The 14884-nt window shown below is 41.7% G+C and overlaps 1 protein-coding gene across 1 annotated transcript in view; it reads left to right on the forward strand.

Annotated features, from left to right (window-relative positions):
- The first annotated feature begins 1129 nt into the window (after positions 1–1129).
- Positions 1130–14884, forward strand: part of mtfr2 (mitochondrial fission regulator 2) — a 30594-nt gene continuing 16839 nt past the window's right edge. The window contains exons 1-3 of the mRNA XM_072277791.1: positions 1130–1210; positions 6036–6180; positions 7254–7358. Of these exons, the coding sequence (XP_072133892.1) occupies positions 6121–6180; positions 7254–7358 (165 nt within the window). The 5' untranslated portion in view covers positions 1130–1210; positions 6036–6120. The remainder of the gene's footprint in view (positions 1211–6035; positions 6181–7253; positions 7359–14884) is intronic.

Consider the following 14884-nt stretch of genomic DNA (forward strand, 5'->3'; position numbering starts at 1 on the left):
TCACGAGGGGCACAGACAGGGTGAAAACAGTTCTTCCTGAGGATTGGGGTGGTGGGGGGGGGACGATGCTGGAAACAAGAAGGCACAGATTTAAGATTAGAAGCAAAAGGTCTGTAAGGACCATAAAGACATCTTCTCTATGCAAAGGGTGGTATGTGTGTATTTGGAGTAAGCTGCCAAATAGTGGTTGAAGAGGGCACATTTGCAACATTTAAAAACCATCCAGATAAGTGCAAGGATAAGCGAGGATTAGAAGGCTATGGGACAAATTCAACAGTGGGACTAGCTCGCAGGCCAACGGTCAGCATGGATAAGTTGGGTCAAAGGGACACAAACCATCTTCTATTCCATATTCTATATTGTAATAACAGCAATTTTGTGAAACCTAATGCCATGTTTTCGTCTTCTTATTTAGAAAGGGATATACTGTACTTGCCTTAGATTAGACACTGTTGTCTACTATGCCACCCATAAGGTTAATTTAGAATCAGAATCAGGTTTATTATCACCGCCATGTGTCGTGAAATTTAACTTACAGGACGTGTTTGGTTTGCTGATCGAAACCAGAGTACCTGGAGAAATCTCGAGCTGTCATTTCCGTGTCCCTGACTAAGCAGAACTAACTGAAGTGCGTTATGTTATCCAACGAGTGACAGAACACATTCAAGGGCCAGATGGACTGCTGCGTACATCTTTATGTTCTTGATTCACCCCTGGAATTCGCCGCTGGTCCAGAACTGGCCCAAGACTGTGCTAAAGTTTGGACCAAGTAGTCCTGGTTAATCCAAACTGCATCAATGAGTAGGTTCCGTTTATATCCACATCTCTCTTTGTTTAGTGCGCCAGATTCGATGGTAATTCACCGGATTATACCTGTTCACCATTTTTTTTGTCTCTAGGAAGGACAGAACTGGACACATCGTTGGTCGTTGCACTGGGAACAACTGCAAGCAAGTAAGATTTAAAAAATGAAACGCAAAATCTTTCAGATTACCACGACTGCATTTAAAAGAAAGAGCTGTTGACCCACGCCTGGCTGGTAACCGAGCAACAGCGCTTCCTCTTCCTCCTCGCAACAACTCACTTCCCCATTGGTCCGCTTCAGATCTCCGTTTTAAGTGACGGATCACGCGAGGTTTCTCTTTCAGTTACTGGCTCGAAATTTGAATTTTCTTCGGAGGAAGAGCTGACGCCAACTCTGGAGGCGAAGGTAGGTTGAGGATGGGGGTTTCGAAGGAACGCCAGTTTCCCCGAAAATCGGATCAGGAGTAAGATATCTGGCTCCCAAGCCAAGCCCACCTGCTGGACTTGCTCATGTTCTCTGCTTGTTCCCCAAGGCGCTCATTGTAGTTTTTTTTTACAAACGGCGTCCATGTTCTCTTTAAATGCCCACAACGTCCACTGGTGTGCAGAATTTAAGGGATTCTTCAGAGAAGAAATTCCAGTGTGCACACTGGAGACGCATTAGACTGCGTATACTGGAAATCTGAAGCAATACAGAAAGGCGCTGGGGGAACTCAATAACCTCAAATCTCTTACTAACTCTTCCTTCAGTTAGTCCTGACGAAGGGTCTCGGCCTGAAACGTCGACTGTACCTCTTCCTAGTGATGCTGCCTGGCCTGTTGCGTTCACCAGCAACTTTGATGTGTGTTGCTTGAATTTCCAGCATCTGCAGAATTCCTCGTGTGGGGGAACTCAATTGTCGGCATCTGAGAAATGGACGAATCCAGATGAAAGGTCACGACCCAAAGCATCGACTATTTCCCTCCATGGATGCTGCCTGATCTGAGATACTCTTTTTGTGTTAATTCCAGTGGACTTCAGATTTAAATGTAGCAAGTGAAAGATTCTGTAGGTACTTGAAATCCAAAGCAACACACACAAAATGCTGGTGGAACACAGGATGTCAGGTAGCATCTGTGGAAATGAAGGGTCTTTTTGGGCCAAGACTGGGAGGGAAGGGGGAAGAAGCCAGAAAAGGAAGGTGGGGGGAGAGGAAGGACGATAAGCTAGAAGGTGATAGGTGAGCAAGAGAAAATCTGCAGATCTGGAAATCCAAGTAACCCTCACAAATTACTGGAGGAACTCAGCAGGCCAGGCAGTATCAATGGAAAAGGGTACAGTGGACATTTCAGGCCAAGACCCTTCAGCAGCTGATAAATGAAGCCTGGGGGTGAGGGTGGGGGTGGGGATAAACTAAGAGGTGATAGGTGGAAAAGGTGAAGGGCTGGAGAAGAAGGAATCTGATAGGAGAGTGAACCATGGGAGATAGGGAGGGAAGAGAGGCACCAGGGGAGGTAATAGGCAGGTAAGAAGAGTTAAGAGGCCAGAATGGAGAATTGAAGAGGAAATGGTGGGTTGAGAAAAAATTGTAGGAGGTTGTTCCTCCAACCTGAGTGGAAGTGTGGTCTCATCATGGCAGAAGAGGAGGCAATGGACCAAATTGACAGAACTTGAATGGAGATAGGAATTAAGATGGTTGGCCACTTGGAAATCCCACTTTTTTGGATGGAGACAAAGCTTGACAAAGTGGTCCCTTAATTTATGTCAGGTTTCACCATTATAGAGGAGGCTGCGTTTAGAGCACTGGATAGAGTAGATGACCCCAACATGTATGTAGTTAGAATCTTTTTCCCATGGGAGAATCGAAAACAAGAGGGTGTAGGGTAGGTTAAGGTGCAGAGAAAAAGTTTTAGATGGGATATGAAGGGTAGGTTTTTACAGAGTGATTGATTCCTGAAACATGATGCTATAGTGAAATCAGACACATTCACTACGTTTAGGAGTATTGAGACTGGCACTTGAACAGGCAAGATATAGGTGTTAAGAGCCTAATGTAGACCAATGGGATTAATGTAGATGAGTAAAAAGGCTGGCATAAATGTGTTGGGCAGAAGGGGCTGTTTCTGTGCTGTACAACTCTGATTCAGCAATGTTTGGCATCTGGCTCAGTAGATGATATTTCTGTGTGTGTTTCACTCATTAAGGCTGTGGTTCCTGCCCCTACATCACACTAGAAACCTTAATCCTGTGCCCCATTCACTTATTGGGACACCTGTTCTTATGCCCCCTGCACACACCTGCACCTTCTCCCACAGCACTATCGCACGCTGGTTTCAGTAAGATTATCCGTTGTTCTTCTGAGGACCAAATATCTCCTCATTGCTCACGTAGAATAACTCTCATCACAGGAATTGGTCTAATGTATCTCTTTTGTACATCCTCATTCCTGATTTTTTTTTTGTAAATAAAGTGACCAAATCAAAACAGATTCCCATTATTGTCTCACCAAACTTTGCACAAAGTAGTAACATTTCTCTATTTCTAAACTCTATTCGCATTATGATAAGGTCATGACTTCTTGCATGTTAACTTTTAGTGTGTTGTGCATAAAGACATAGACTCCTCTATATTCCTTCATTTGCATATTTCTTATTTAGATAATTGTCGGCTTTTGATCCCTCCTACCAAAGTGCAATATGTCTTGACTTCCTACATTAAATGCCATTTATCAGATTTTCGTTACTCAACCTACCTATATCCTGTTGCAGAGTCCAAATATTCTCACCGAGTCATTTTCTCTCACAAGGTATCAAACTTGGATACCTTGTATTCTCTCTCTCCCTCCTGCTCCTGCCTCACCCCAAGTCATTAATATAGGTGATAAATATTGAGGACCAAGTTTCTCAATGTGAAAAAACTATGTCTTCCTTTATTACAGACTCTAGCATCTTGTACAAAGAGGTTTATAGTTTCCCACATTTAATCTCTTCTTTAAACAAGGCAGTGAGGAATGGGAAAGGGATTAGGATGTTGGGGATGGGGAGAGAAAGGATAATGGGAAAGGTGGAAGTGAAGGGAGCTGGGAATGTGGGAAGACAGGGTGAAAACTAAATCAATAAGAATTAGGAACAGGGGTAAGCTATTCAGCCTGTTGAACCTAATCTGCCTTTCGATGGGATGCCAGTTGATTCGGCATTCCTCAAGTCCACCTTTATCCATATTGTTAAGAAATCTATCAATATCAGCCTTAAGTATACACTCACAGCTCTCTGTGACAAAGAATTGCAAAGAATTTCTTGAGAGAGGTTTATTTTTCATATAATAATAAATGACCACACTCTTGTTCTAAGACCATGTCCCATGATTCAACACACTTCTCAGCATTTGTCCTGTTTAGCTCCATAGGTATCCAATGTGTTTCAATGAGATGTGAAGGTGGATAGGTGAGAGAAAATGGAGGTATTTTGGGAAGGAGGGAATGGATAGGGTGGGTTTATTTTCTTTGGAGCAGTGGAGGCTGAGGTGTGAACCTGATTGCTGAATAAGATAGTAAGAAAGATTGCTTAGAATTTGGAATGCATTGCCTGGGGAGGTGGTGGAAGCAGAGGTTTGCAGAGTATTTTAGAAGTTAATAGATGAGCAGTTGAACTGCAAAGGAAGGTTATAGCCAAGTGCTAGAATTATTACTTTGAATGGATGCTTGATGGTCAACATAGACATGGTTGTGCTGAAGTGCCTATGTTTTATGACTTGAGAGGGTTGTGTGTAAGGAGACAGGTGGAGCAGTGAGAATGTAAGGAATGAGGAGAAGAAATTACTTTCCCAAAAGGGTAGTGACCCTTTGGAATTCTCTGTCTAAGGAGACTGAAGGTATTGTCATTAAGTTTATTAAATACTTAAGGGAATCAAGGGATAAGGGATTAGTGCAGGAAAAATGGTACTGAGGTAAATGTCATGAACAGCAGAGAAGACAAGGAGCTGAATGGCATAGCATTTAATTTGTTTTCATGGTCAATAATTGGCACTGCTAGATTCAAACTTCAAAGGGGGGCATTTACTGTATTTTCTCTGCTATCAAATGCGGCTATATGATAAAACAACTTTTATCCTAACTTTTGTTAAGCATTTAATGAAATATAATGAAGTGCACTTTCTCACTGTGTTTGAATATATAAAAAATATTGATTATGGAGTGTTTTTAATTGCATTTTAAGTGTAGAATTAACTCTTCATGGACTTCCAGCTGGGTACAGGTACCGATTTTAACCAGTGTTTCGGTGACAAACCCTGCCATCTCCATCAGGGATGATGCCTAGGCAAGTCTAGTCTGGTTGTAAATATACCCATCATTCGTCCCTCCTGATTGATTAGTCCTCATCCAATCATGGACTCTGGATGACTGGTGTTTACAGGATCCAGATGAGGTGCGTGGTGGAAACTTGTATCAAGGAGTACAGGAGGTTTATCTGTTTGGGTTACCCGGAGAAATCGGCGGTAGCAAAACATGCATTCGCAATGACCATACGATTGACTTCGACGGCACAAAATGACTGTCCTGTGCCAATGGCTTTTGGCTGGTGAGGGAAGCCATTGAAATAAAACTAGGAGAAGAATTTTAACAAAAAAGGTCTCACTCTAAGAACTAGAATTTGATTGTAAACAAGGTGGGATAGTGGAAACCTGATTGGATGAAGACTAACCAATCAGGAGGGATGGACAACGGGGGTATATATTCCACCAGACTAGACATGTGGAGGCATCATCCCTGATGAAGATGGCAGAGTTTGTCATTGAAATGTCAGTTAGAATCGATACCTGAGAAGAGTTTGTTCGTCATATATGCCAGGAAAGCACGAGATCCTTTTTCATACTCGTTATAAAGTGATTGGTGCTGTTCACTCATTTCTTAATAGAGTAATACAGCATCTCTCTGCAGCCTGTTTGGGTATGATCACCTCAGTAAAGGCCTCAACTTCCCAGCTGGTGTGAGTACCTCCAGACACAGCTACAGCTCTGTGGACGTGGATCTGCTAATCTCAATAAATTTTGAGTGCTTTTCCAGGGTTTGTCAAGCAAAGTTTTATGATAACTTAAATATCTTTGTTAAAAAAACAAACAAAATTAGAAGTGAATTCTGCTAATCATTAATTTGATACTTTTCATAAGCAGAGAATTAATGCTACAGATGACTTTTTGTAATTTGGTTGTATCTTAAAATTTAATTACAAATTATTTTCTTCCTCTTTCATAGAGTTTTCTCCTGAATCGGTTCCCTGACTAACTCAATGTGAACAGAGTTATATTCTTCTCCTGTGCTGGATGCTTTTAATCATGTCATGTCTCTACTAAATGTTATTTGTGAAGTTCTTGAGTACTTTGGAATATCACCGGACATAGTAAGTTCACAAAGTTTAATTGTCTTGAATAAATGTCACTTTCCATATTTTAGAACAATTGCCATTTGTTGTTCATTTATTTTACTGAAGGTGAAGTAGTTTCCCATCAAAGAAGCATATCTAGAACTCAGTTCTTTTTCTAGAGTAGCATGTTGTCCTGAAATGTTGCTAAATTTGAGTGAAGGGAATTGATATTGACCCTGTATATATGAAATAGGTACTATAGTTCAACCAACTTTAAATCTGAATGTACAGTTGGTCCTCCGTATCCGCGGGGGATTGATTCCAGGACCTCCCTGTGGATACCAAAATTCGCGGATACACAAGTCCCCTATATAAAAGCCTAAGAGAGCTCGTAAGGGTGTTACGAAAAGCAAAAATAGCATTCAGTGTTTGTTTTGCAGCGAGCTGTTATAGAGGCAGCATGCACCCCAAGCAATGAGAGTGCTTGATCTCGATTTATTTTGTGCATCCGTTAGCAAGATGTATCCTAAGGTATCAGAAAAGCCTAAGAGAGCTCGTAAGGGTGTCACGCTTAGCATAAAACTGGTCGTAATTAAACGTTTCGATCGTGGTGAACGAAATAGAGACATTGTGCGTGCATTGAACTTGCCTACGTCCACCACTTGTACTATTTACACACAGAGAGAAAGAATCTTCAAAGCTGCCGAGGTTATTATTAGTTCTGCTAGTAGCATCTCATTCCTGCTTTTACTATATGTTAGTGTTATTTTAGGTTTTATGTGTTATTTGGTATGATTTGGTAGGTTATTTTTTGGGTTTGGCTCACAAAAGGTTTCATAGGAACGCTCTACTTTTGGATAGCGGGGGAGACTTGTATGGTATTTTTGATCCACGGTTGGTTGAATCCGCGGATGCGGAAGGCCGACTGTATATTACTTTGTATTCCCCAGTTAAAATCCATGCTTAAGATATCATAATTTTAGGAGGTAAATTTTTTTTTCTGATGAAGTTGTGTCATTGTGTTTGAAATTTTCAAATACTATTTATATCTTGATGTTAAAACAACTGTTTTACAATTATGCATGCCAACATCTGTGCTTTCTAAACAGCTCTTATCACTACGGCAAAGGAAACCGTATGGCCAGTCTCGTAGCATTGTACGAAGAATAGGTTCAGCTCTTCCATTAAATCATTGGCCCAGAGTCTGCTTTCAGGTCAGAAAACTGGCATTAATGTTTGGAAACGATATTATGTGTATTAACTCACCCTGTCTCTTGCAAAAACGCCATCCCCTTCTCGCAATTCCTCCGTCTCCGCCGCATCTGCTCTCAGGATGAGGCTTTTCATTCTAGGACGAGGGAGATGTCCTCCTTTTTTAAAGAAAGGGGCTTCCCTTCCTCCACTATCAACTCTGCTCTCAAACGCATTTCCCCCATTTCACGTACATCTGCTCTCACTCCATCCTCCCGCCACCCCACTAGGAATAGGGTTCCCCTGATCCTCACCTACCACCCCACCAGCCTCCGGGTCCAACATATTATTCTCCGTAACTTCCGCCATCTCCAACGGGATCCCACCACTAAGCACATCTTTCCCTCCCCGCCCCCGCCCCGCTTTCCGCAGGGATCGCTCCCTACGCGACTCCCTTGTCCATTCGTCCCCCCCCATCCCTCCCCACTGATCTCCCTCCTGGCACTTATCCGTGTAAGCGGAACAAGTACTACACATGCCCTTACACTTCCTCCCTTACCACCATTCAGGGCCCAAACAGTCCTTTCAGGTGAGGTGACACTTCACCTGTGAGTCAGCTGGGGTGATATACTGTGTCCGGTGCTCCCGATGTGGACTTTTATATATTGGCAAGACCCGACGCAGACTGGGAGACCACTTTGCTGACCACCTACGCTGTCCGCCAGAGAAAGAAGGATCTCCCAGTGGCCACACATTTTAATTCCACATCCCATTCCCATTCTGACATGTCTATCCACGGCCTCATCTACTGTAAAGATGAAGCCACACTCAGGTTGGAGGAACAACACCTTATATTCCGTCTGGGTAGCCTCCAACCTGATGGCATGAACATTGACTTCTCTAACTTCCGGTAATGCCCCACCTCCCCCTCGTACCCCATCTGTTATTTATTTTTATACACATATTCTTTCTCTCACTCTCCTTTTTCTCCCTCTGTCCCTCTCACTATTCCCCTTGCCCATCCTCTGGGTTCCCCCGCCCCTTGTCTTTCTTCCTGGACCTCCTGTCCCATGATCCTCTTGTATCCCTTTTGCCAATCACCTGTCCAGCTCTTGGCTCCATCCCTCCCCCTCCTGTCTTCTCCTATCATTTTGGATCTCCTCCTCTCCCTCCCACTTTCAAATCTCTTACTCACTCTTCCTTCAGTTAGTCCTGACGAAGGGTCTCGGCCTGAAACGTCGACTGTACCTCTTCCTAGAGATGCTGCCTGGCCTGCTGCGTTCACCAGTAACTTTGATGTGTGTTGTTATGTGTATTAATATTCCTTCTATCATATTTTACTATTACATTTACAGGTTTCATTATTTTTCTCACCAAATTGTCTTGATTCCAGATTTTGACAGATCTGCCAATTTCTTAGTCTTTTAAAGTTCTCAAATTGCATGATACTTTCAGTTGTATCTTATTCTGGATTGTGATATTATTGAAACATAGAATTATCACTGCTTGGAATGAGTGATTCAGTTCATGTCCAGATGGGTTTGCAATAAATACTGTTACCTTACTCGTTCCATATAGACCTGAAAATTATTTTCCTTCTTGTGCCTCTCCATTCCTTTTGAAAAACCAGATTCATTCTGTTTTGACCATGCTTATCAGTAATGAATTGCAGGTCATATCCACCATTGTGTCTATAATTAGAAGATGTTTCTTTGTATTTTCCGGTGTCTTTTGCCTATCTGTTTGAATCTGTGACAATTGATTTTTGAATTAGTACAGAGGAGCAGATACACTCTGTTTACTATATCTACACTCAGCAGCCACTTGATTAGGTACCTTCTATGGCTACTGAGTGTACATTTGTGCTCTTTTGCTGCTGTAAATGGTCCACTTCAAGATTCGATGTGCTTTGCATCTAGAGATGCTGTTCTGCACACCACTGTTGTAATGCATAGTCACCTTCCTGTCAGATTGAACCAGTCTGACCACTCTCCTCTCACCTCTCTCAATAATAAGGCATTTTCATCTACAGAACTGCCACTCACTGGATTTTTTTTTTGTTTTTCACACCACTCTGTATAAACTCTAGAGACTGTTGTGTTTGAAAATCCCAGGAGATTCTGAGATACTCAAGCCTGGCACTGACAATCATTCCATGGTCAGGCTCACTTAGATCACATTTCTTCCCCGTTCTGATGCTTGAACAGAATGAACAACATCTGAACCTCCTGACCATGTCAAAATTGCAATCAGGATCAGGTTTAATATCGCCGACATATGTCATGAAATTTGTTAACTTTGCGGCAGGAGTACAATGTGTATATGTATATATATGTGTGTGTGTGTGTATGTATATATTATATATATAATTTATATTTTAAAAATAAAATAAGGAGTACAAAAGCAGAAATAGAGCAAAAGTAGTGAGGTGGTGTTCATGGGTTCAATATCCATTTAGAAATCAGGGGGCAGAGGGGAAGAAACTGTTCCTGAATTGCTGAGTGTGTGCCTTCAGGCTTCTGCACCTCCTTCCTGATGCTAACAATGAGAAGAGGGCACATCCCGGGTGGTGGGGCTCCCTGACGATGGACACGGCCCTTCTAAGGCACCGCTCTTTGCAGATGTCCTGGATACTACAGAAGCTAATACCTGTGATGGAGCTGACTAATTTTACAACTTTCTGCAGCTTACTTCAATCTTGTGCAGACAGTGATGCAGCCAATTTGTACAAGTTTTTGATTGTGTTAAGTGACAAACCAAATCTACTCAAACTCATAATAAAAAAACACAATATAAAAACTCTAAGTCTGAAAAAGTCCACAATCCATAAATGCAATGGTCCAATCCATAAGTGCAGAACCACGATGCCATCCTAAAATATCACTGGCATTCATCAAAAGAGAGGGATACCACACGAGGCAGACAGACCTATCCACCTGCCACAGTGAGCCACAAAATGATAGGCTGCTCAGTAATCAAAAGAAAGGCAGTCAGAACTGAACTCTTGCTTGCCCTTCTGCATTTGCCTCTGTATTAGTCTTCCTCGATGCTTTAATTGGTGATTAATGAATGCTTTAACCGACAAAATGAGTTGAACATTGGCTAACATCCTGTCTCGAAGTTTCTTTGCATCGAGGCTGTCCGAGTGTACACTCGCTTCCCAGAAACTTCTCAGAGACAGCAAAGCCCTGGATCACTCTAAAAAATCTCCAAACTGTAAATCGCAGGCTCTAACAGTCCCAGAAACACACTCAAGGTGAAAAACAGAAGTGGGGAAAAAAAGGCACTTTCATGAGCTATCTGGAAGATGTTGACCGACGAAGTGTTGTATGCTGGCATCATCTTGACCAGAATTATAAGATGTGAATGCTACTGGACAATAGTCGTTAAGGCAGTTCACACTGCTCTTTTTGGGCACTGTTATAATTGTCCTTTTTGAAGCAGTTGCCAACTTCTGACTGTAGCAGTGATAGAGAGATTGACTGCACGTTTTTATGCATTGAGTTTCTACCACATAAGTGGCTGTTTGGAGATTTGCATTAACTAAGTCTACTGGTGTACCTAATAAGGTGGCCCTGAGTGTATATTTGTATTGACATTGTGTTTATCTCGCTAATACCTTCATTCAGCCTACCCGGCTCCACAAAGGAAAAAACCCTGTTTCTCCAGTTTAACATTGATGCTGTAAACCCTCATTCTAATAAATTTGCAGGGTCTTCACATCCTTTTAGGAGTGTGCTGACCAGAATTAGATGCAGTACTCCAGTTGTGCCTAGCCTGTGTTTGTGTTCTGTGTCTCTTTGTATTAAACCTAGAAATCCATATGCTTTCACTCTCACATCTCCTGCCACTTATTTCCCAGATCTTTTATTTCTGTACACACTTTAGAATTGTGCCATTTAATTCATAACATCTCTTCTCATTCTTTCTGCCAAAACGTACTTCACATATTTCTGTATTAAATTTTATCTGCCATTTACTGCCACTTCCCATTCCTCCAGCTTCTCTCCCTTTGGAGTCAAATGACATCTTCCAAGTTTGTTCTGCAGGGATCAAAATTTGGGTTTTTATGGTGACCAGCGATTAATTAATGTGTATCAGATTTTAAGATTGGCGTCTAGAGAATTTCACACCTTCTCATTCACCAGAATAAAGAACAATAGCTTGCTTTATCTTACTGATTTCTGACCTTGAATTAGTTTGATTTTTATCCTTTCTGTCACTGATTATTGTATGTGTGTGTCTGTACCTTAGTAAATGGGGTTTTATGTAGGCCCTCTGGAAACTGGCATGAACAACATCCTCTGCATTTTTGAGGGAATAGTAGAGTGATGACAGTTAAGAAGGGACAATGGATTCTGGTTAATTGGGACCAGTACACATTTTAGTCCAGTTAAATCGCTGCCCCAATTAGCCAAAGTTTCATGGAAATAGTTAGAAGGTTTTAAAAAAAGACAATCTACCATTTAACTAAGTAACTACTGATGTATTTAAATGAAATACAGAACAAATTAGAACACTACCAATACCTCTATAGTACTGTAAAACTCTGTCAGTTCCTGGTAGTTATCGATGGAGGAATTCATCTGCCGAGTTCTTTTGATTGACTGTAAATGAACAAGCTCAGAGCAGACACCTAGTGCAGATAATGGACTAACTTCATACAACTCTTTAGATGATTGCATCTTCCAAATCTTCATTTTTCAATGTAATATTCAAGATGATTGCTGATACCTTCAAATTCTTCATAGTTCCCAACTTGTTGAAGTAGTGAAATCATTTCGTTTTTGTTCCCAGCTGTTTCTGGCATCTCCAAGCCTGAATGCTTAAAACTGAAGTGAGCAAAACTGTTCCGCATTGTCTTGCTGCTTATTTCTTGCCAACTACCAGTGACAAAATTCACTGCTTTTTTAAAAATTCCAGTGAGTACTGGCCCAATGCTGCCAAACTCTCCTCATTTGTTAACCCTTTCATTCCTGTAATCATCCTTGTGAACTTGCTCTGGACTCTCTCCAATGACAACACATCCTTTCTGAGATATGGGGCCCAAAACTGTTGACAGTACTCCAAGTGCAGCCTGACTAATGTCTTATAAAGCCTCAGCATTATTTCTTTGCTTTTATATTCTATTCCCCTTGAAATAAATGCCAACATTGCATTTGCCTTCTTTACTATAGACTCGCCTGTAAATTAACCTTCTGGGAATCTTGCACGAGAACTCCTAAGTCCCTCTGCACCTCTGATGTTTGAATTTTCTGCCCATTTAGATAATAGCCTGCACTATTGTTCTTTTTACCAAAATGCATATCATACATTTCCCAACACTGTATTCCATCTGCCACTTTTTTGCTCATTCTTCCAATCTGTCTTAAATCCTATTGCGATCGCATACCCCTACCCCTCCACCTTTCTTTGTATCATCCACAAACTTTGCCACAAAGCCATCAATTCCATTATCTAAATAATTGACAAACAATGTGAAAAGTAGTGATCCCAATACTGACCCCTGAGGAAAACCACTGGCAGCCAACCAGAAAAGATCCCCTTTATTGCCACTCGCTGCCTCCTGCTTGTCAGCCATTCCCCTACCCATGCCAGTATCTTTCCTATAATGCAATATGATTTTATCTTGCTAAACAGCCTTATGTGGCACCTTTTCAAATGCCTTCTGAAAACCCAAGTAAGTGATATCCACTGCCTCTCCTTTGTCCATCCTGCTGTTACTTCCTCAGAGAACTCTAACAGATTTGTCAGGCAAGATTTCCCTTTACAGAAGCCATGCTGACTTTAACCTATCTTAACATTAGTCTCCAAGTGCCCCAGAACCTCAACCTTAATAATAGACTCCAACACTTTCCTAACGCCTGAGGTTAGGCTAACTGGTGTGGTGTCTAACCACCACAAATGCACCCAACTAATGTTAGTTAGAAACTGTTTGGTAACAGTCCCCTTGCCCAAATAAGCAGCATAGTTTCCCAAATAAATGAAGGGAATTCCAGCTATTTTCTCAATTTAATTTTTGTTCTTTAAGTGTTGTCCCAAATAAGCAGCTAACCTGATTGACCGATTAACCAGAATCCACTGTACAAACAAGATTTGCCTTTAACAAATACATCTTTTTTAAAAAATCAACAAAACCTCTACAAGTGACTTATTTTCCCCCTGACTAGTATTTCTGAAAACTTTCCCAGTCTGAAGGTTACATTTACAGACAAATGGTTATTAACCATATTTTTGAACAAAGTATCATATTGCCTATTTTCCAGTCCTTGGCCATCTTGTCTTCCATTTAGAAACTTTGTAGGCTAGTACCCAAGATGGAGCTGACTAGAATTACAACCTCCTTCTGCTTCTTTTTGTCCTGTGCAGTAGCCCCTCCATACCAGACAGTGATGCAGCCTGTCAGAATGCTCTCCATGGTACAACTATAGAAGTTTTCAAGTGTATTTGTTGCCATGCCAGATCTCTTCAAACTCCTAATAGCCACTGTCTTACCTTTTTTTTAAAAGTGCAATCGTGAACGATAGCCAGATCAGAAATGCTGATCAAGTCAACTAGTTCCCAAAGAGAACTCTGATAGGCCAATCAGATGGTTCACTGCTGTTCAGTGATAGAACACAAAAAAGTCATATGTACAATTAAGAAACATTAAAAAATAGTAGAAATACTGGAGTCATGATGATCATGATGAAGTCTGCTGGAGAGAGACATTTATACACATGCTGACCTCCATAATTCAAAGAGATTGAAGGATAAGGTTGCAGGGTGACAAAATGTGGCAGGAGCACTTGGAACTAAAAACTAATCCCCACCGGGAGAAAACAGCACCTGTTCCTTCCGTACTGTTCTCCAGCAGTTTAAGGGCTAAGTCCAGCCGGAACATAACTCACAAGTGCTCTTGAAAGTCAGGTATTAACCCTACCTACCAACAACCAAGCATTGCCATCCTGGTTCCCTGCATGATAGCTTATGAAGAAGCACGTGAAAGCATGCCTTCTTTATAGCTACATCTATACGTTGGGACCAGGTTAGATCTTGAGAGATCTTGACATCCAGGAACATGAAGCTGCTCACTCTCTCCACTTCTGATCCCTCTATGAAGCTTGGTATGTGTTTCTTTGTCTTGCCCTTCCTGAAGTCCACAATCAGCTCTTTTATCTTACTGACATTGAGTGCCAGGTTGTTGCTGCGGCACCACTCCACTCGTTGGCATATCTCACTCCTGTACACCCCCTCATCACCACCTGAGATTCTACTACAATGGTTGTATCGTCAGCAGATTTATAGATGGTATTTGAGCTATGCCTAGCCACACGGTCATGTGTATATAGAGAGTAGAGCAGTGGGCTAAGCACACATCCCTGAGGTGTGCCAGTGTTGATCGTCAGCGAAGAGGATATGTTATCACCTATCTGCACAGATTGTGGTCTTCCAGGTGGGAAGTCGAGGATCCAATTGCAGAGGGAGGTACAGAGGTCCAGGTTCTACAACCTCTCAATCAGGATTGTGGAAATGATGGTATTAAATGCTGAGCTATAGTTGATGAACA

Source organism: Mobula birostris, chromosome 2 (assembly GCF_030028105.1).
Source record: "Mobula birostris isolate sMobBir1 chromosome 2, sMobBir1.hap1, whole genome shotgun sequence".
Classification (NCBI taxonomy): domain Eukaryota; kingdom Metazoa; phylum Chordata; class Chondrichthyes; order Myliobatiformes; family Myliobatidae; genus Mobula; species Mobula birostris.